At 42.8% G+C, this 21,988-nt stretch overlaps 2 protein-coding genes across 5 annotated transcripts in view; both read right to left on the minus strand.

Annotated features, from left to right (window-relative positions):
- CAPN3 (calpain 3) overlaps positions 1 to 19,395 on the minus strand; it is a 34,940-nt gene extending 15,545 nt beyond the window's left edge. The window contains exons 1-10 of the mRNA XM_064512591.1: positions 16,839 to 19,395; positions 9,230 to 9,299; positions 7,948 to 8,066; positions 6,733 to 6,866; positions 6,146 to 6,314; positions 5,343 to 5,483; positions 2,793 to 2,876; positions 2,288 to 2,373; positions 1,427 to 1,504; positions 762 to 922 (exon numbers count right to left, since the gene is read on the minus strand). Of these exons, the coding sequence (XP_064368661.1) occupies positions 762 to 922; positions 1,427 to 1,504; positions 2,288 to 2,373; positions 2,793 to 2,876; positions 5,343 to 5,483; positions 6,146 to 6,314; positions 6,733 to 6,866; positions 7,948 to 8,066; positions 9,230 to 9,299; positions 16,839 to 17,132 (1,336 nt within the window). The 5' untranslated portion in view covers positions 17,133 to 19,395. The remainder of the gene's footprint in view (positions 1 to 761; positions 923 to 1,426; positions 1,505 to 2,287; positions 2,374 to 2,792; positions 2,877 to 5,342; positions 5,484 to 6,145; positions 6,315 to 6,732; positions 6,867 to 7,947; positions 8,067 to 9,229; positions 9,300 to 16,838) is intronic.
- Positions 19,396 to 19,531: 136 nt separating this feature from the next.
- GANC (glucosidase alpha, neutral C) overlaps positions 19,532 to 21,988 on the minus strand; it is a 29,059-nt gene continuing 26,602 nt past the window's right edge. For 3 of the 4 annotated variants that reach the window (XM_026095617.2, XM_026095616.2, XM_026095618.2), the window contains one exon: positions 19,532 to 21,764. In XM_026095617.2, coding sequence (XP_025951402.1) covers positions 21,658 to 21,764 — 107 coding nt within the window. In that variant the 3' untranslated portion in view covers positions 19,532 to 21,657. The remainder of the gene's footprint in view (positions 21,765 to 21,988) is intronic. The other variant, XR_010389408.1, reaches the window with a different exon arrangement.

Genomic DNA, 21,988 nt, shown 5'->3' on the forward strand with positions numbered 1-21,988 from the left:
GGAAAGTTTAAATTGGGTTAATCTTGTTTTTATGTGTTCATGTTTTACATAGTTCTAACCTCTGATGCAAAAATCAGCTTCTGTGTTAGAAATTATACCATGTGATTCTCTTCTACCTCCTTTGCAAGGCATCTTTCTGGTTTAAATTGTTGTATATGTTTCTCTTATTAACAGCTCGGGTGTATATTTTCCTGTGCCTTCCCACTCCGGTCCCCGCAGCAAGGTTTCCCAGCCTTTTGGAAATAAGCTTTCTTATTTCTGTTGAAGAACTATGTATCCCCTCGTTGTCAAGCTGCTCATCTTAGAGCATATTTTGCTCTCCCTGTTTGCCTTCATTTAACCTGTTTAATTTTCCCTCTGTGAACGCCACATGGGGGAGTTTATTGATTTATGTCCCATATATTTCTGTAAAACTTTTCTTTAACAATGTAAAACTGAAGCCAGAGCTAATTTAGAAATCCTTTTGTGCCATGGTGACTCAGGAAATGCCTTAGCCAATACCGTAGTGCAGGCATCTCTACAGGGGAACAGCTGCAGCTATTTTGCTGTTTATGCATGACAAAACTGTGTAGCAAAGGAGGACTGAAAATGAAGAATTGGCATCTGACAAACTTCCAAAGGACCCAAAGCTGGCAGAAAATGGATTTCCCAAATGAAACCTAGATTACAGAGTGAAATTGATATCTTTTATCTTACTTGGGGGCCCTATGAAATATTTGAACAATGGTATATCTTTGTCAGGGCTGCCTTACGTTGCTCACCTGGGTAATTGCGGCAACCTCCAGCCGAGCAGCCTCTCACCCAGCGCCCTTCGTTGACTGACACAGTCCAGGTGTGGAGTTTATCAGCTTCCAGAGTATCAGGAGTGAGGTTACAGATCTCAAGTTTTGTGAAGTGTCTCATGAAATCTTCAAACGATATCCTAGAGGAATTGAGGGGAAACTGAATCCAAGTGGATTTAAATGGTGGGCAGTAGTCTGAAAGATACACTGCTCCTGGCTAGGAGTGAGTGGAGGAAAGTGGCCCATGTTACTGCCCCTATAAGGGCAAGTCTGCAATGCAAGCTCGATTATTTTTCTGTTGTGTTTTTTGGGCAATTAACATGTGTACAGCTCCAAACCAGGTGTGATGCTTGCTGCCTTTCTTCCTGTCAGTGACTGGAGGATGCTGGAGTGAGAGGCTGGTACTTGGGAAGGGGGATGGAGAGCATGCGGAAGTGTGGGATAATTAGAGGGACTGTGATGGTGGGACTCAATAACCCTGGTGGAAAACTGAGGGTACTGCAGAGTGGGTCTTGTTGGGAACGTGAAGGTGAACAGGGATTATAGCAACAGTGCTAACAGATTTAAGTGGTGCACTGTGATTCTTTCCAGCCACAGTTGCATAGCTCCTAGAGAAACACAAAGCTTTTGACAGATATTCTCACCAGAATTCCCCATCCTCCGCAATCTTGTGCTGCAAGCGGATTTTCTCTGCTTCATCAATGAAGTTCCACTCCTCTGATCTACCAAAAAAATAAACAAGTTACATTTTGAAATACATAGTTTCCATGAAAATTGTTATTCTTTACAGTAAGCATCGCAGTGTGGAAAGCCAACAGTCATCTTGCTACATCCAAAGGTTCTCTTTCTTTGAGAGCTCTGCAAATATTTGTTTCAGTGCTACCCTTTCCACGTGCCCAAAAGGAGAAGGGTTTCATCAGAATTGCCCTGTTCCTCCTTGCCTTCCCTTCAGACTTCCTCTAAGCAGCACTCAGAAGTCTGCTGAGTTGTTTGTTTTGTTTAGCTTGGAGAGGAAAGTGCTTACAGCCTCTCATTGCTGAAGTGAATAGCTACCAAAAGTCCTTTTGTTAAAACCAGATGAGAAGCTTCATTCAAACTCACCTGTGTGCTGACATCTCAATTCTTTCAGCTTTTCTGTAGCATAAAAGATTCTTCTGCTGTACCTCCTCTTGACAATTGACATTACAGAACTTGCTGGACAGTAAAATCTGACTGTGTCATTGGGCTGGGTTCTCTTGTTGTTTCCATTGATTAAATCCCCTCAACATCTTTTCTAGTTGGGGTTGTATTTTGTTTGGGTTTTTTTGGTTGTTTTGGTTTGGTTTTTTACAGCTTTGGCTAAACGCTCATTACATACCATCAACTCCAAAGTGTCAAAATGACAGGAAAAAACTATGCAAATACCTCTTTCTTAAATGTTAGGGTCCTGTACAATCTGTATAATGGGAAATAAAGCTGCAATTTTTTTTAATAGCGTCAGGCTCTTAGACATGCTTTTTACTTACTTGTCACTCCAAGGTCCATTCCATTCCACCTGTCCCCAGGGGTTCCTTAGCCTTACCAACCTTATTTTCTCTCCTTTAAATGTTGTCTAGTTGAAAAAGAAAGCAACAAAGAGCAACTAAATTATTTAATGCAAAGTAGGCTCAGAAGGAAACTTTGTCTGTCAAATTGCTGACAGCAATTCCCTGAGCAACTGTGCTTTCTGAAGCAGTCACCTAGCGTGACCCGCTTCACATGAGTCAGCGGAGTCTGTAAGAACAGGAGGTGGCCAGCTGTAGTCATGCTGGTTTTCTTAGCCAAGCAGATCGTGGTGGAACATCCATTTCAACACAGAGCTGAAACTTGGACAGCTTTGCTTTTCTACAGAACTTTCCCTTATTTAGGTATGAATTTTGTTTCTAAGCGCATCGTTTCTTCTTAATTTCCTCGTAGTTTGGCTGACATGTATGATGCTAGGCCAGTCTAAGCCACAGCTCCCAACACCCAGAGGAAAGGAATGGCACATACCTCTTCCACTGCTGTGACGGAATAGGCATGGCCTTTGACGAGCCCGCAAGCCATCCGGGTTTCATACTGCATTGGCATTATGGTCTGTTAGACACAGAATTAAAACCAGTTAGTGGCACTTGAGGCTCAGCCGGCTGCTCTAAGGCAGCTATCACCACCCAGGGCTTTTGCAGGCAGAAGACACTATTTGGATGACAGCATTTTTTGTCTTGTTCTTCTCTTCCCCTTTTGTCAAGGCAGCCAAGGTTAGTTCCTGCAGAATGAATGTTGCTGCTGTTTGCTGAACATGAATTATAACAGCAAAAAGTTGGTAAGATCAAGAGGAGAGGACATTTTCCTTTTGTGTGTTTTACTGCCTTTTCCACTGAGAACACACTAGTATGTAGCATACTTAATCAAAATAATTAAATCTTCTGTTAGTAGGAATGTTCAGTCCTTGCTGGGATAGTATGTTCTTGTGTGGCTCAATAACATTCTCTTGCATATTAACTGAAAACATTACAACTGATAACACCTAACAGGCTTCTTTCATCTTTATATACTGCTGTGATCTTATCATATCAGCATTAAAACACCCTATTTCAATATACTGTTCCTACTCATTTACACTTTTTAAATTCATTTCCTGTGGGGATGTACATTTTATTCCGTAACTTGCTATGATCCTTGTGATTGAATTTTTTACCAACTGATATTCAGGAAGGGCATAGCTTTCTTCTGCAGTGTGTTCCTTGGATATAAATACATTTGCTGTCTTGATAATGAACTGTATCTGATATATTTTTATTTACAAATCTGAGAATACTATTTATCTGGGAGATGAAGAATTGACAGCAAGATAGCTGTATACAGTCCACTAATGCATATAGGGGAATTGACTGAGGAAAGTGAGAAGGGAAAGCCCCATTTCACTAAGTGTCTGTTGATGACTTATGAAACTTCCCCTCCTCCATTATGTCACTGAGAAATGACTGCAAGGCCCTGCCAGTAACTCCTCCATCCATCTTTGACACAGCTGAGGGCATGAGAGAGGCAGGGCTAGAAAAGGAGCATTAGTAAGGTCACACAGCTATGTTCTCAACTTGCACAGTGAGGGATCACATCCAGATATTTGCTGGCTGTCAGGCTTTTTTTCCATTATTTCCCTTCTGCTCTTATTTCCTTTTTCTCGCTCCTGTTTCTATACCTTTTCTCCCTATAACCTCAGATCTGTTTTTTTCTTCATTTCTTCTCATGTTGTCACCTTCATTACTTATGAGAATCTCTTCCACTCTTTTCCATTTAAGAATATTAATTTCTGCTGCTGGTACCCTAGGCCACTTCTCTGAAGTGCTTCTGAAGTCTGCACTATCTGCTTCTTTTCCTCAAGAGTTGGGACTTTCTGGTGATGGCTCAGGACTGTAATAATAAATGGCAAAACAGGTACAACCAGAGCAGCAATGATAAAAATTCTATGAGTAGACAGTCACTGGGGAGGAAATTACCCCCAAAACATGGGTAACTTGGACAGTCGTGCTTGCAAAATGAGACAGTCATACTTTGCTTTCCCATTTTGGTCTTTTAGGAAAACTAAATATGGATGCCAAAAGAGGAAAAATAGCTACTTCTGCTGCAAATGCAGATGACTTTTTGTATAACCAAAAGTTTTAGATGATGTAATTTTTTTTTTTTTTTTTTTGTCTATACAGGGAGAGAAGTAATTTTCTGTCACTGAAAGGCAGGTCCCTAAATGGCACGGTATGACAACTGTCTGACAGTGAGAGGACAACATGTCTCTCTTCAGATTAGGAAATTTTCAAGTTTCCCAAAATGAGATTTTTTTCTTTAATTGTTCTAATATACCTTTCTTAATTTTTCTAGATACAAAGAAATTCCAGCATGCGGAAGTATGTTATCATACATGTAATTGTAGGCATATTTTCCCCTTTTCCTTGTTATGCAGTTTAAACAAAGAATTTACTAATCAATAATCTTAAAGGAGCTCTCTGCCTTTCTCTGTGCGCTCCTCCACTCTAAGTCCATCTGAAGACCAGACTCCCCTCCATTTGTGGGTAGAGCTCCACAGTACTCTAGATATCAAAATAAGTTCTCCATGAGCTCTTGTGAATGGAGTGAGGGCCATACAGAGCTGCTTCCCCTTGCTCACCTGGGGATCTTGTTCTCTTCTAATATTTTAATTTTCTCACTCATTCCATCCTTCCCCCAAAAAGGAATTGTTGAAAGCTACTTATCATTTCCTGTTCCTAAACACAATAAAAACATGCCACTTTGGCATAAGCTCTGGAAATTATAAGCCTGTGCCACAAGCCAACAGCCCTTTGCCTCAGTATTAATGAAGCCCTCTGGATAAGTGTACCAGTCACTGTGTTTGAAAGGACTGAAGTCCTTTAACACTTACATCCAATAGCAGCTAGAATAACAGATCTTTAGTGAGAGGATAACTCAGTGAAGTGAAATAAGGATTTAAAAACATAGGTGATGTGTGTCTCTAACTGCTCTGGCTAGAGATAAAAATGCTGTGAAGTCAACTGCTTCTTGAGATATACGAACCCAGGCTGGCCTTTCGTCCGTCCCCTGGTAGTCTATAGTGGATTGAGTCATCTGCGCGTTTTCTAGATTCTTCACCATTCGAGCAATCAATTCCCCAATGTCACTTCGAGGAGCTGATCCATAGGAAAAGCCTAAGTTATCCTGGTACAGAGAATGGGAGAAAAGTATAGTGTAGAAAGAGAAGGCAGGGAGAGAGAAGAGAAATAATACATGAAAGATTAGAGTGGTAAAAGATAGCCTAGATAATTTCTATTCTCCCTCCTTATGTGTTAGATGGTCCACATTTATCTACAGTGGTCAATAGCAATGGTTATTCTAGCACCTTTACTGCAACTTCATACTTCATAACAGGTGTTGAAACTAGCTTTATTACTTTCACTTTTGAATAAAGCATGGTAATTGGAGATATCCTAGGTCCATGAAAGTTAACCAAAGGGTTAACTTTCTAAGCATTTACATACTATTAGCATCTTTGACCTGAACATTTGTGTGCTAATAGAGTTGTAGCACCATGGTACTAACTTCATTTTTCTGGGCGAGGGCATTTAAAGGAGTGTGCTGGTTTTGCTGATCTTATACCTTCTTCCCACTTTCATGTTCAGCTTCTGCTAATTTCTCTTTTGGTACTTGCTGTTTGCTGATGGGGGACTTCCACTGAAGATTCCCCCCATCTCCTAGAAATGGACATTTGCTATGTGCACTAAACCAAATAGTTCCAAAAGATTACATATATTTAATTATCAATGGAGAGGTCCATCTCCTTTGCCAGTTAAGACTCATCTGCAGGATTCATGTAGACTCACATCAATGGAGCTGGCCATGAGGGATCCTCTGGCAATCGCATGTTTCATAATTTTATAGATATCTTTCGGGGCATCTCTTATCTCATAGAACTCTGTCACTCCTCCTGTGAAGTCCTCCATGGCCTCTGTGGTGTTGCCTCCTTTCAAAGCTTCATAGGACCCATGGAGTCTTGGAAAGAGAAAGGAAGACTAAAATTACCTTGTGTGTATGTATATACACAAGCACACATTTCTTTATATATAATAATGTTGTGTGTGTGCATACAACATGTGTATATACACACACAAATACATGCACACTGAAAAAATCTGTATGTTTGGTAACCCTAAAATTTAAAGGTTTAAAACATGCTGCCTGCACACATAAAAAAAAAAATATTGAGAATCAAATGTAGATCTCTGAATGAGTAGTAAATTAAACTAGAAAACATGCTTTACCCCATGCCCAATTCTAAGCTGCTAGAATCTATGAAAAAGGGTGCTTTTCTTAAGAGCCTCTTTCAGTGCACCTGTAAATCTGATACATAGTGTTTTGATCACCTCCCCAAATACAGCCTCAGCTGGGGGCAGTGTAGTGGGTTTTTTACTTTGCATAGGCCTTTTCCAGAAGAGCGCTCCAGAACTCGTTGCGCTGGGAGGACTTGGTGAAGACCAGCTGGTTGTTGTAGGTGGGCAGGCAGTCATCGATGACGACGTCCACCCAGCCTCCGTAGCGCCAGAACTGCGTGAAGGCAAACAGAAAAGCCTCCTGGTTCATTTGATGCAGGCAAGAGGGAGCCTGGTTTACAAGCCAGGCTGAGAGAGAGAGAGAAAAAAAATCCAGAAACCGTCTTAATCTATGGAAACTTTGAAACCCTGTTCTGGCCTCCCGAGGCCAGAGCTGAGCCCTTGCAGCCAGATTACGCTGGCAGAAGTTTCGGCTCCTTGCTCCGTGGGGCTTGGTCGTTTATGAGGTCTAACACCCAGCAAGGGCCAGGGCACAAATTTTAAGCAAGTTGCTTCTTCACAGATGTCTGGTCCCCTGAGGCAGCTACAGGTTGCCTTATCCTCCTTCCTGCCTCGTCTTTGTCTTGGGCCTTTCCAGCTCTTCCTCCAGCGCTAGGTTATTTTCAAAGCTGTAATAACAGATCCCCTGTCCCCTAGCAAACCTGCACGCTGCATGGGAGGGCCAGGGCGGGACGGGCGCCCGGATGCTGCTGCGCCAGCGGTCTTGCTCTGGCTCATGCTGCCGTTGGACGCGGAGCCCCTGCAGCCCGCTGGCCTTTCCTGTTGTCCGTGCAGCTGCCTGGTGCCCCGCTGACCGCAGGGGCGGGCTGGGGGGCCGGGCAGCCCTATGCCCGCTCTGTGCCGGGGGAGGCGCGGTGGCCTTGGCTCCTTGGGGCAGCGCTCGCTGCCCACCGGGGGCCCCTTGAGAGCGTCGTGGGAAACCGGCAGGCAGGCGATCCTTTCTGAATAACCAGTTCTCCAATAGCTGCTCTTTGACAGAGACCAGCTGCCTGCGGGGCTAAAAATAGGTGCTCTTGCTGGGTGCCAGCACGGGGCTGCGGGGAGGCAGCCCCGGGCACCTGCCGCTGCCCCTCGTGCCTGGGCCGCAGCAGCCTGCAGCGCCTCGCTGGTGGGCTCCTGCTCCTGCGGCTCCCCACTCAAGGGTCCCATGTGAGGGGATTCAAAGCTATTCCTCCTCCCTGCTGCTCCTAAAGCTTTCGAGGGTGGAGAAATCAAAGGGCACAGTGCGCCGGGGGCTCAGCTCTCTGCTGGGCAAATACAGTCACGTCGGCTTCCACGTAGATGGAGGGACTCACCTGGAAGTGAAAGATGCCAGCGTAGTTTTGTATAAAGGACTGGTCATGAGGTATGACTTTACAGAGGAGTTTTTTGTTCAGTGTCAAGCAAGCAATGGCCGCCAGGAACCAGCAGTCACCTGCAAACGAGCAAAAGAGGCAGGTGAAATGAAGGGATGGAGGGAAGATCTGAGATGCTGCCAAGTGACACTTTAATTTTCTGTAGAGTGTGCCCTGGCCTATCAGGAAAGGGCTGAACTGAACGTCTTTTGCATCACTTTAGCACATGTATAGCACTCTGTTTATTTGTGCTGTGGAAATGCTCATTGGCATCATTCATGGCTTGGTATGCACTTATTAAACAGGTGAGCCTTGCCCCAAAGGTTTGAGAAGTCTAAGTTGAAATAATTCATGTTGTCTTAGCTTGCTCAGAAAGCGCTGTATTAATTTATAAATTCACGGATTCTTAATCTGCTTCTGTTGTAAGCAGTGGGTTACCTGGTTGGCCTTCTTCAGTCTGTACTGGCTTTTGGGGTCTGTATCCTCATAGGAGAGCCTCTTGTCTGAGGCCAGAATGCTCCCTGTGTTCAGAGAGAGCCCGAGGTCTGGCAAGTGCTGCTAGCTGCGGTAAGATTTCCCTGCCCAATGTGAACTCCTCACTGACTTACCAAGTTAATTTTCCTTCCAAGCTTAGGACAAACAATCCAGCTGAGAGAGGACTCTCTCCAAGATAGACCTCTGTACAGCTGAGGCTCAGTCTTATATTTCGATTTTTTTACTCTCAAGATAACCCATTGTCCAAATCCTAATTCTGTGGGGCCTCTTTCTTCCTTCATTTTTTGATGTGTTTTCCTTTTTCTGAATCTGCGTCTGCTCCGTTCTACATGCTGTCCCTTTTAGCTCTCTTCAGTTTCTCCTTTAGACTCTTGCTTAAGTTTGCTGCCTCTGTGAGAGCTCTGGGAAAGCATAGCTCGGTTAAAGCCTCCTAGTGACTACTGTAAGAGAAGTTATGGGGTATGTTTGTCTAAACAGACTATCACTCGAATAACTGCTTCTCTTTATCTCTTATTCTCATCTTAACTCATTCAGTGCTTCCTCAAAGCCTGAGAGAAAGGCCACATCTTGCCAAATGATGCTTTATAACATACTCATGCTAGTAGTTCCTGAATTGGTAGATGTGTAGTGGTAATTGATGAGACAGAGGATTTCAAAAATCATCTTGGAAGCAAAAGCAAATTAAGTAAGGGCGAAGTTGATGATACAGATTTAAAAAAAAGTGTGGGTAGAAGTGAGAATTTCTTACCTAATTCTCCTTGGCAGATATCTGTTCTGTTGGCTCCACCAATAATAAATCGTGGATTCTCACAGATTTCCTGCAAAACATAAACAGATGAGCAGGAATGCATTATAATGCCTGTTTGCTACAGAAATAAAAGCTGTTTTAGGACAATGTTTTCCTATAGCATAATTTGTGGATAACAAAATCTCTTACAGTGTTTTCAGCTGCAGAATTTCAGTAAAGAAATGTTTTGAAACCTGGGTGATCTAGACATCAGGGAGAACATTCTCCACATCACTAGAAGGTCTAACAGCTAGCCCGGGGGCTGCTTCTGTATCAGCTGCGAGTATATGGTGCAAATACATCAAAATGAGGAGAAGAGGGTAAGGAGGCTTTTCCATATGAGGAAAAGTAAACATTGAAGGAGAGAGGAGAGTAGGGAACCATATTTAACTCTTTAAAAATGGGCTGAAGGTCCAATTTGTAACTGCTGATATGCAAAGGTATTAATAGGGCTGAAGAATGTATTTCATTACCCCAGTAATCTTTCTTGAAATCTGCCCAGCATCAGATGTTTGATTCTTGGGAATACTCAAATGTTGGTTAAGAGATTCTATTCTTTTTCTCTTTTTACAGCATTTAATTGCCAATGCTACATTCAAAAATGTAATACAGCTATATTCATCCATCTCTGAGGACAGAAAGCCCTTTTGCTCTGCAGTTAGGACAGTATATTAGGTTTGTTAGTATTTATGCTTATGCAGAATGGGCACAAGATGCTGCACAGGCATAAATAATTAAATGATTTCTGTGTATTAGGGTCAGATCCAGCTGAGCTGTAAAGGAAGGGAGGGGGTTGTGGAATGATGCACTGACTACCCTTAGGTTGTCTTACCTCTTTCTCAATAATCTGGGAGTGAAAGGGGGGTTAAATCACCTGCCCCTTGCACTATTGTTTGAAAAACAGCTTCTGTCCACATATGATAGTGCTTCAAGGAATTGCTGTAGGGAAGGAAGGACTATGCATGAACTATCAGTAAATGGAGGTGGGACTATGGCCGAGTTTATGCAGAACCTCTTCCAAATTAATTAGAACCATTTTTCTACCAAACGGGACAAAAAACTACAGGGTATATGAAAGCCAGGGGAAGTAGTAGGTGAAGCCTCTCCTACATCTCAGCATTGAGTTCCCTTAATGTATTGGGGGAGGAGAAGAAAAAACAACCACCTTCACCCATCCAAGCCTGGCAGAGGAAAAAAAGCCTCTGCTTTTTCCCTCATGGAAAAGGGCCAAGTGCTCAAACACTTGGTATGGGGAAAAAGGAAGGAACCTAACTTTTGGACCCATCTCTTGTGAAGGTAAGAAAAGAAAGTTATTGCAACCTGAGGACTGGTTTTCTGAGCAGCTGCAAATGCAGGGAAGAAGAAAAACTATAGCCCAAGAATCCAATTTTCTGGAGTGGGAAGGAGAAAGAACAAAGGATGATTACTTGAGAGAGCTGAATAATTGGCAGTATGAGCAGCTGACACTGCCTCTGCAGTCTAAAGCTTTTTTCCCATGTCATCAGGGTAGCCTTGGATTTTCCCAGACTCGTGTTTCAGGTCTAATTGTTTCACTTGGCTTGAGCCCACTTTTTGCTCCCTCACAGTGATCGACAGAGCATTTACTTTGATGTAACTATTAGTCATACAGCCAGAGAGAGACCCACTTCCGGCTCCCTGCAGCAGTATCTTATTCTGGTGGGACTGTCCTGTTATTTCAGGCCTTGGTCAGCTGTCGTGGGGTTCAGTTCTGTCAGGGCAGCTGTGTGAGATGCCTTCGTGCTTTTCTCCACCCACTTGCTCTGTTGAAAATACTCTTCCTGACATTCCTGTGGTGGGTGCCCTTTTGAAAACTAGCTGTGAGATAACATGTTTCTGGATTGTGTTTTCACCTCTAACAATACACTTTAGCTTGATCAATATGTGTCAACTTCTAACAATATGTTTTAGCTTGATCCTGCTCCTGTTGAAATAAAAAGCTCTCGAATTCAGCATGCTGTATTTTAGATGAAGGTAGTTAGATGTCTGAGTGCTTACAAATACTTAATGTCTGTTGATGGCTGTTCCCCAGTGCAATTTCATGCATCATCTATTCATTTGCTTTGGAGAATAGTTGGTAAAGGAACACAAAGGAGGAATTGTACAACTGTCGTATGGACTGATCTAGATACGACAGAAATGCTTTCCCTGCATTTCTTTAGGGTGGCTAGATGCAGATAGTACATGGTAGATATGCTTTTAATATTATATTAATCTTGTCATCTCCAGCTGTGCTAGTTCTGTTGAGAACCTCAGTACAGCCAAGGTTACAGCCAAAGGCTTCAAGGTCTTGTAAAGCTAATCAGAAGTACTCTGTCGGCAGAACAAGACAACCTGGTCTTTTAAGATGGAAAAGGCAGTTCTAACCTTCAGATCTTCTAGGCTGAGCAAGAGATTGTTCTCTGTCTCTCAGATCAAGTTATCACTGAGCATCCCAATAGGCTGCACTGTGTTGCAATGATTCATCTAGAAAGGGTGTCCTCTGAGCTGAGCGCCTCACACTGCCTTGGTACAGAGTTTCCATCCAAGGGGTTGATTCAGTTTAGATTAGAAAGTCATTACAAACAGAGGGAATGTTATAGCCACAGAGATACAGAATCCTAGGAAAAATTCATCAGTAGTGCATGTTGCTTTCTGTTGCAGCAAAAGGCATTCATTCCTTTAAAGACTGCTGTTAAAGATCTGGCATCGTAATTCTCTAAACTGATCCTATCAAGCAGAGGAAGTGTCTTCGTTGGCTTGCTTAAGAAAATCTATAGGCCTTCTCCCTTGGCCTCTCACTGTCTGTATCTTGTTTGCTATTAAAGGGCTCTGATAAGCACTGCGGACCTTCAAGGCAGAGCTCACAGTTGCCAGATACCAAGCTGGTTTTGAAGTTCAAGAATTGATTCCTCTCATCTGAAAGTTCTCCCTTCATGGCACTAAATGTTATCTTTGCTTTGTGATACTGCCTGAAGAGGTGCGTCCTTTGTGATAATTAAATTCAAAGTGTTTCGCATCTTCTGCCTGTGCAGCAGATGATCTGAGTGCTTCATTTTCATTCTAAGCAAAATCCACCAGGCTGCTAACTTGATTCTATCTGCATTCACTATGAAAATAAATTTCCTCCTGCTGATTTTCTTGGTTATGGAGAAGATCACCATAGGGAGGTCATTAAATCTGTGATTTCCTGACTGTGAGCAAGGAGAATGACAACGGAGCATTTAAAAGGATAGTGTCACAGCAGAGCCTTCCCATTAATCTCCTAATGTCATTACCTCCAAACTGCAGCAGGACCTCTTATCACTGTGTTACACTAAAATCCTTTTCTTGTATCTGAAAGTTAATGGGAAGCAAAGTTCCATAGTTTAAATAGGAGCTGTTAGTAATCTCATTTTTCAATAGGAAAATTGCAAATTCAATAAGAAAATTGCCTCCCTGTGGCCTAATTCAATGTACTGTAAAAAGACTGTTTCAAATCCTCTTGTCATCGCCACCAGGTGATAAACCATAATGTAAAAATTGGCAACCTTGTCACGTGAGGTATTACAATACCACTCCCTTAGCATCCGCCATTTGTTCTGAGCTGAAGGTGCTCTGTGCACCCCTGACCTGGTTGGCAGCAGTACAAGCTCTTTGGTGCTGACCATGCACGGTCACTTATATTGTTCCCTTAGTGCCTTCCTAATGCATGCTGACATATGGCATATCATGCAGTATATTATCTTGCCCCATGACACTTTGTATGCTCAGTTGTTGGGCACAAGGGATCCCAACTCACTGTGCGCTCTAGAAATCTCTTACAAACAAAGGAAGTGTTTTGGAAATCGTAAGATCTAAATGTGTCTGTGACAACCTGGCATGTTCTGTGACCACTGTGGCAAGCACTAGAATTTTGAATAAAGATGCTGAATATCTCTTCTCCATCCCTGCTTACTGAGGCAAGCAGATGTGGTCTAACAGACTGAAGTGAGGACAGGAGATCAGGAGTCTATAAGCTCTGAGTTTTTGCTCTGTAACTAGTTTGCTGTAAAATCTTAGTCACCTATTTATATGCATTGTGCTTCTTGCATATGAGGCATGCAAATACTCCAGAGTCTCATAAAGATTAACTAGCTAAGCTCAAAAAGAGCTCTGTGAAAACTGAACTGCATGGTGAATGGGCCTCTGTTTTAATGAACAAGGTAATTATGTGCTAAGTTCACACTGTGCAGTTACTTTCTTCACATATATTGGACTTTCCTTTCTCTTTTCTGAAGCCGTTTCCATGCACTTGGGACATTTCTGTTTTCTTTGGGTGTCGCCTGGACGTGCAGAGGGCACATTACCTGGCTGCAGGAGGCTGTTGGGAATTCCCTGGTAGGTGGGAACTCTCAGTAGCTGTCTCGTGCCTGGAGCCAGCACTGTTCTTGTGCTCCTGGTTCCACATGGTGCGGTGGGCTGGGCTGGGAGATGGAGTTGAACTCTGCTCCCGCAGGAAGCATAGGTGTGGGAGGCTGAGTCTGCTGGAAAGCTCAGCACAGTTTGTTGCTGAGCTGGGTGTAACCTGGTTTGGGAGAGATGGGGCCCTCTGAGCTTCTCGTCTTCCATGTGTTGGTGGAGGATTTAATATTATGCAGTAACTGAGAGGGATTTAATTTCTCTGCTACTTTGAGCAGAAACACTGAATGGATCCTGCAGTCTTTACTCAGGAAAACTTTCACAGATGTCACTTGGCTTTTGCCTGAATCAAATATTACAAGGTCTACTCCGTGCATGTGTGGCATAGCATGGCAGTCAGCTGGGTAGAATTACAGTCCTCTTTACCACCCCTGTGACAAGGTTTACAGCTGCCCCGCGTGGCAGGCTGTCCTGACGGTAATGCACAAGACCAGTCCTTGTGCCCTCGGCACAGACCAATCATTTTGGGAGGCGGTGGCGGAGGGTACCCCAACCTCAGGGTAGCAGTAATTCCAGAGTTAAGAGCCTGCAGGGTCAGACGCATGAGGGCAAGGAGTAACTTTGGGGCCGTGACACCAGACACCTGTCCTCATCTCAGTAAGGTATTTCACAGTGAGATCAGTGCTACAAGAGTGCTGAGGACAAGTCTGAGCCGCAGCTGAGCCGTTGCCCGTGTGTGTGGGGAGTGCCCGGGCTCCTCTGCAGCCTGGGCACAGGAGGGGGAGCTGCCCCCCGGCCCAGCTGGCCGGGTGGCTCAGAGCAGGGCAGTTTCGGTCTCAGCAGCCGATCCGCTCTGGGGCCTGGGTAAATCCCTGATGCAAATGCAGACTAACAGCCTTTTGATATGTTGGTACAGGATGCCGAAATCTACAGCTAGGAAGCACTATTCAGCACTACTCAGAACGTCACAGTTATCAGAGCTTGGTTATAGTGTTTGCAAAGGGCAGCAACATGCTGCTGTCAGATTAGCTGTGTGATTCCTCTGATAATACCTGGAACTTCTGGAAAAACTCTCATTCAACAGTCCCATGTGGACTCTTGTCATAACAAATAATGACCATTTAAGGCTAGCAGTAATCTTTCATATATTTTACATTCTCATACAATAACCTGATGTACAGAGGGGGGAAAAGCTGGGATACAAATTGGTAAAGTGACATGGCCCAGGTGACTCAGCAAGCCAGAGGCAGTCAGGAATAGATTGCATATTTCCTAGCTCTCCGTTTTAACCATGAGATGATTTTATGTCACATTCTGCATTTGTTTATTTACCGTTTCCAGGGCTGTGTGATATCCATGGTACACTGGAAATCAGGGAAAGAATCTAGCAATCAGTATTAGGTATTTTCTTAGGACTTCTGGATTATCCAGTATGTTGTTTTCTTTTACAATACATTCTCAAGTTCGGCTCAATTCAGATTTGACTTAACGAGTGGATTAAAGAAGTATCTTTGAGATAGAGACCCAGATGGCTAAACCTTCCCCAAAGCCATGGCTTGATCTATGTATGCCCATCTATATCAGACAAAGGGGAAGTTACATTGTGCCTTTTTGCCATTCCAGTGCTTTCTTGTACGCACACTTACTCACAGTCTGTTTGCCCCAGTGTGCTGGCATTCATCCACTACACTGCTATATCACTTTCCTCCCTGTAGAAATATGGGAAATCCCCTCCCTTTACAGATGACTGAATTGCTGGTCCATTTAACTCATTTCCGGGAGCTGATGCAGCCATGATGGTGCTGAAGGAGTGGGGCTGCACTTGGCCACGTGACAGAGCACGTACTCACAGGCACCCCTGAGGGGAGACTGCCTATGGGTGTTTTTACAGAGACCTGGGGCAATGGACGTACCAAATCAAAGTGGAAACACTTCTTTAAAGCCACTCCAAAACTAATTTTCCCTCTACATTTGATTCAATTCTTCTAGTTCTTTCAAAGATTAGTTCTTTCATTATCCTCCCTAACATAAAAATACAAACTCCATTACCTTAGTGAGAATTACTAACTATAGGAAGACGTACATCACTGCCTCCCTTATCTCACAGTGTTTAGATTAGACCCCTGCATCAGACATCACAAACTGGGACAACACACTTTCCTACTCTTTTGATTTGTCTCTTTGCTCTGTTAAGAGCTACACATTGCACATGTTGCTATTGCAACAGCAGCATATGGCCATCTTCTGGTTCTGCAACAGCTACCCACAAAAGTGACCGGTCTTTTGCTATTTACTTCTGCTGATGCGATTAGCTTTACCTAGCCTCACTAACCTCGTCACTGAAGCACAGATTTCACTGTCAGAGAAGTACCACAAATCTAGAAAAGGCAGCCAGCAATGTCAGAGAGAGGAAGCTCCTCAAAACCATGTCCTTGCTGCTGGACAGGGGATGGTGGGGGCCAAGGCATCGTCCTGGGATCTGCTGCACTGGAAGGGGGCAGCTGCCTGGCAGGAATGACAGCGAAAGAGAAGAACTCATCTTGCAGTAGGACTGAGAATCAATGGGGAACTGAAGAATGAGTCCTCCGCGTGTGAGAGGCTGAAGGTGGCAAAGAATAGGAAGGCTGGCTGGGGAAACGTCCACAAGATAGGAAAAAGGAAGGGGACTAATATACAGGCATTTATCTTCATAGTGGTTATAACCCCCATGTTTTTGGTGAGCTGGTAATAAGATAATCAACCTTTGAAAGTCAGCTGAGCAATGTTGGGAATGAACAACAACTGTATAAAAGCATGTTTCAGAGTGTAATCTGTTCTCTTATTTTCACACACTAGGAAAGCAGCAGAATACTAAGACAAGTGAAGAAGGTAGTGCCCGATAATATGTTGCAGCACAAGAACTTGTTTTCTTTGGCAGCTTCAGATGAGCAAATTCCAAACAAATCATGCAAGAAGCCAATTAAATTTCATTCTTTTTTTCCACATGCTTCATTTCATCTCTTTTTATCATATTTTAGTCATTATGCATTCCCTCTGACCATTCTTAGTTTAGCTAGTTATCTTCCAGGATAGTTCTTAAAGGAAATAATACACTTACAGCTTGGTTTCTTACCCCTCCCGCAAAACAAGCATGCGCAGGGTGATTACTTTGATTTACAGAAAGTAAAAGGCACTCAACAAACATGTTACTTACACGTGGTCTTTTCCACTCAAACTTGATGGGGATTTTCTGGCTATAGAAGAGGGAGGTCTCATTAGGTGGGAAATCAGGATCTTCATAGAGGATGTTTTTCTCCAGGCACTTCTTGTGAAGCTCTTCATAGCTCTTTTCCTTTACTCTGATAATGGGCTGGTTGCGACTGATTATGGCAGAATAAATCCCCCCTGTGCCCCCACCTGTACCTTCAGCTGTAGTGCTAATAGTAGCACTGGGAACTGACCCAGCAGCTGTCTGCTGAGCCACCACTGCATTTATGGCGGTTGGCATGGGAATCAAATTTAAAGCAAATGTTAAAAGAAAGCAAGATCTTGAAAACTGGAAGGAAATTTGAAAAAAAGAGGAAGTTGCTGTGTAAAAAGCGTTTCCTTTTTGTTGAAAGTCTCCTAATCAAATTTGCAAACAATAAAGTTCCATGTGATTGAGCAGTTTGTGCATCCTCTTGAACGGCAGTATTTTATCGTAAGTAATTGATTTTATTCCTTGCTGAGGAACAAGATAACCTGTTGGTTAACTCTTGTGCCCGAGTTGTTTCTACAGCATGTGCATATGCATATGCATGCCCTGTGCGTGTGTGTGTAAGCACCCAGAAAAGTTTTAACCCGGGAAGCCTAAAAATAACCACAGGCAGAGAGAGAGAGAACGAATGGGAGAGGGAGTGGTTAGTGAGATGGTGCAAGTCTGCTGCGCAGCTTGTGCCCAGGCCAGGCATGTTCTTGGGCTTTGTGGGAGCAGGCTGACTCCTGCTGCAAGCAGCTTGCCTTTCTCTCAAATGGAGAGAGCAGCAGAAATTGGGAGCTAAACTCCTGCTGGTGTGGGAACATACATAGTACTGCTAGCCAATAAACTAGTTCTGACGTTCCTTAAGGAACTGTTGAATTGTTTTTTTTCCATTTGTTACTGAAAAGCTATCATCTTTTTATACAGTCCTAGTGGTGAAAAGTATGGATAATTTTATTTGAAGCTACTGAGGTCAGTTCAATACATGGCAGTTGGGGTTTAACTCCTCCAAGTTACAGCAAGAGAGCAGCTTGCCAGGATTAAGATTCACCTGGTGATAGCTACTTCCCACACGAAAAGCACCTTTATATACAGGGGCCCAGTGTGGAAACTGTGCCATTCTGTGCGTTAGGATGTACTAGTCTAAGAGGAAATATATGACTCTCTGCACATTTATTTTCTCACAGTGGGTTAAGGGCAAAATTTCAGTCACCTGTGAAAGAAAAATCAAACTGCTCTTCTTTAAACACATGCTGCTCTTCTTTGTTACCCAGTTCTTTAAAGGGTGACATCATTGTATACGTTGCAAGAAAAGCCCTCTAACACCTTGATTTTCTTTGATTAGGAAGTCTTATATCATATGACAGCATCAGTGTTATTTTTGCCTAATGACACTAGTAGCTGGACTCTGGCTCATGCCATGCACACTGACCTTCTGCCCTAGTACTACAGTGTTTGCCAAAGCAATGATTTTTTGGTTGGTATTTGTTCCTCAGATACTTGCTTCATTTACTCATTTCAAATCAATGGTACAATGGACAACATCTATAGTTTATTAGACCCCTCAAACTCCATTAGGGCAACCTTTGAAGAAGCTAATACAGTTAACGAGTTCAATTAACCTCTGAGAATATTAATCCTCGTGTTTCTAACAGTGGCCTAAATCCTTTTCTTTTTTATTATGAATGTAAGCTTCTTGCACCAACAGGGCAATGAAAAAGGGCTGACTCATCTGTTCTTGGAAATAGGAAAGCAATTGCTTCAGGACATTGGAACTGATGACTTTGTCATTACATTTAGATATGAGGATTGTAGGTCTCATACCTGACATGACTTTGCAGCACAGATTGCCACACACACGTCACTCTTTCCAGGATATTTCAAGAGCAACATGCTTCTCACTTTTAACCTAACACTGCTCTTTATGGATGTGTGAGGATATTTTCTGGTTATATCTGTTCAAAAGCAACTTCTTCTTTTCCTATTTTTACTAGACAGGTGGTTTTGCTCTTGTAGGGCTTTTTGTGAGAAGCAGGGGTTGCTAGTAAAAAAATAAAATAAATGGTGTCCTGAAGAAATGCAATTTACTACAGAGATGAATGAATGGGCTGTCTACTACATACACCAAAAAGCCCTTTGTCCACTTGGAGTCGAGCCACCTTTTGTGATGGAGTTTCTTGCAAGTAAAGGTACCCAGTACTTGACCTTGTTCAGACAAACCAGAAGTGGGCTTCATGGATGATAATGTTTGTATTTAATTTTTATGAAGTTTGATCTCTGGTTGTTTTTACTAACTGAATTCAATTATACTTTGTGGCTTACAACCTGAGTGTAAATGTATTTCTTGATTTGTGGCATAAATATACAGAAAAGTATGAGAGTTGCTACAAATGCCAACGTAAATGTCATTTTTTTGAAACTTAATTCCTCAGGCCTAACGACTTAACTTCTAAGAACTGTTGAGCAACTAATTACTACTGAGATCTACAGAAGTTAGGCAATTCCTACCACTGAAAATTTGACCCATGAAAACTTACTATAGTGCAGATATCATCCTGAGGGTGACAGCATAAAAAGCAGTCATGCACTTCAATCAGATACATTTTAGAGAATACTACTTAGAAATTCTCTACAGTAAAAGGAAGGTTGAAAGGAATAAGGCATGTAACTCACTTCACTGTTACTTTATTCTGCTTACTTTCACATTTCAGAAATACCAGTTAAAATGTTTCATTAAAATGCTCCAGACAATAATTACAGGCTGTCAGAACCACCATTATGGTTAAATATAGGAAACAGTCATCAATTAAAGCTTAGAAGCCAATAGAAGAATAGGGTCTGACTCTCTTCTCACAGATGTAAAAGACCTGTTTGCTGCTATTCCACTTGCCTGCATTAAGAACAGCACTGTTTAGGCTGCCAGTCCCCAACTCCTACAGCAGAGGCTCACAGTGCCTGCTAGAGGGGTTGAAAAACAGCTCTGCAGACTAAAGAAGAATGAGCCTAGGGGTCTGGTGGGGAACAAGTTGCACTCAGTAGTCAAGAGCAGAGTAATCACAGTTTGCTCTTACACTTGATATTTGCAGAAATCTGCCCTGCGGAGGACAAACAGCAGCAGGTGGCAATGACTGACTGACTAAGCTCAGGGAGGGCTTAGTAAGAAGAGCAGGGCACATTGCACAAGTGGATGGTTATGTTCCCTTTAGTCGGCAAAAATGTTAACCATGCCTCTCTGCTCCTCAAGAGTCAATTTACTGATCTTTTTAGAACATATTTCCTTACCTTGCTGAAAAAAAAATAAATAAATTCTGTTCTTTTATATCCATAAAACCCAGCTGATGGTATGTTCAGGCTTGACTTAAAGCAGAATTGATTTTGAAATAAAATATTTGACAACTGTAGCAAATGGAAAGGCCAATCAACTTAAATTGTGGCATAACAGCAGCCTGTGAGGAGAGATGCATTGCCCGGAAAGGGTAGTGGGCATATGCAGGATGTAGGGGATGTAGGACTCTCAGGATGTGTCTCCTGGCTCTGAAAAGGGAAGGCAGTAGTGGAGCACTCCAGTTCTGTTTGCAGAGAAGGTGGGATTGTGAGGCAAGAGAGCATTAGGGTGAGTTGTAAGAGAATGGGGGAATATGCATGAAAGGGAAAGGCTAAATGCAGAATGAATTCTATTAAATTTAAGAATATTTTCTGCTATAAAGAAAATCTCAAGCACTTCAAGTTTCCTTTGCCCCAAAAAACTTTTCCATTGCCACCTACTAAACTCAAAGCTCAGCTAGATAATAAAACTGACCAAGAAATTGCTAAAATATATCTAAAAAAAGCTGGACATTAGTAGGAATTGAAAGATATGAGCAGAGCTGTCCAAGCAAAGTTGCTGTACCAGGTTGGTTGTAACCAACAACATTCACGCATCCAAACACACAGACAATTCCTTCCTAACAAAAGGCTTTTTTTTTTTTTAACAAAAAGTTGCACTGGCTGAGAGGGGAGCAATAATGTGCAAAGTATTTCCATAGAAGTCCTGCTGCTACCCTAAGCCAGTACTGCACTTCTGCAGACTTGTGCCTTCTTGAAAATCCAGTCTCAAATCCAGTTGTCAAAAAGACTTCTCCATTTCCACATTATATGCTTTCACTAGCACACAACTGCCTGGCACTGCCTATTCAAACCTTACTTTCAATTCAGCCTGAACTGTTAAGCTAGCCTGTTGTTTATTTTTCTGTACAAACTGCCTGATTTTGCACTGTTGTAAGGTTTGGAAAGGGGAAGTGCCTGTAATCACGCCGGGTGGCTCCTTCTGGGTTTGTTTTCATAAAGCAGCTTGCAAGCAGAACTCTGGCCATAACCTCCACATCTGACATAGCTATCAATGCTGTTTGTTAAACTGGCACAGAGCTGCTCTTCCCAAGTGCTCTAGTCTGTGAATGGTTGGATTTCCAGATACTTACAGTAAACCCCATGCCAACCAGCCACAACCTCACCCACTCATCAAGTCAGGATTTTCTGGCGCAAGTGAAGGCAGAATTTCACCTTAAGGTCTTACTGAAGCTAGCCTAGACCAGATGGTGATTACAATCCCATTGCTATTACTTTTGCCAACTACTGACTTGAGAAGAGCCACTCAAGTCTAATTTACTATTTAAAAAAAAAGACTGTAGGAAATGTTAGTTTGTAGGGAGGGAAATATGTTCTTCGATCTAACCGGATTCAAACAAGCATTTTAACACCTCCAAATCTGTTTCCTTTCAACCTCTCAGTGAGTTCTCCAAAGAAGCTGTTTCTCCTTTCACTTGATATGAATCTCCCAGTCGGCACCAACACTCAGGGCTAATTTTTCCAGCATCAACGCACATGTCTTCGTATCGTATGTGAAAACCACTTCTTCTTTCTCATCTGAACAGGACAAGAGAGTTTACCATATGTTTTAAGAAGAACCTCTCTGAAACACAGTTATGCACAACTCCCTCTTGTTAATTCAGACCGTCCATAGTACTAGTGGGAAAGACTGAGCAGAAATGAAACAGTAGTCAAATCTGCCCAGCATACACCTAAGAATGCAGCAGAATTGGAGACACTATTTCTTGTCTTCTAGCCTTTCAAACTACCTTGGGGAACAT

The sequence above is a fragment of the Dromaius novaehollandiae genome, chromosome 5 (genome assembly GCF_036370855.1).
Source record: "Dromaius novaehollandiae isolate bDroNov1 chromosome 5, bDroNov1.hap1, whole genome shotgun sequence".
Lineage (NCBI taxonomy): Eukaryota > Metazoa > Chordata > Aves > Casuariiformes > Dromaiidae > Dromaius > Dromaius novaehollandiae.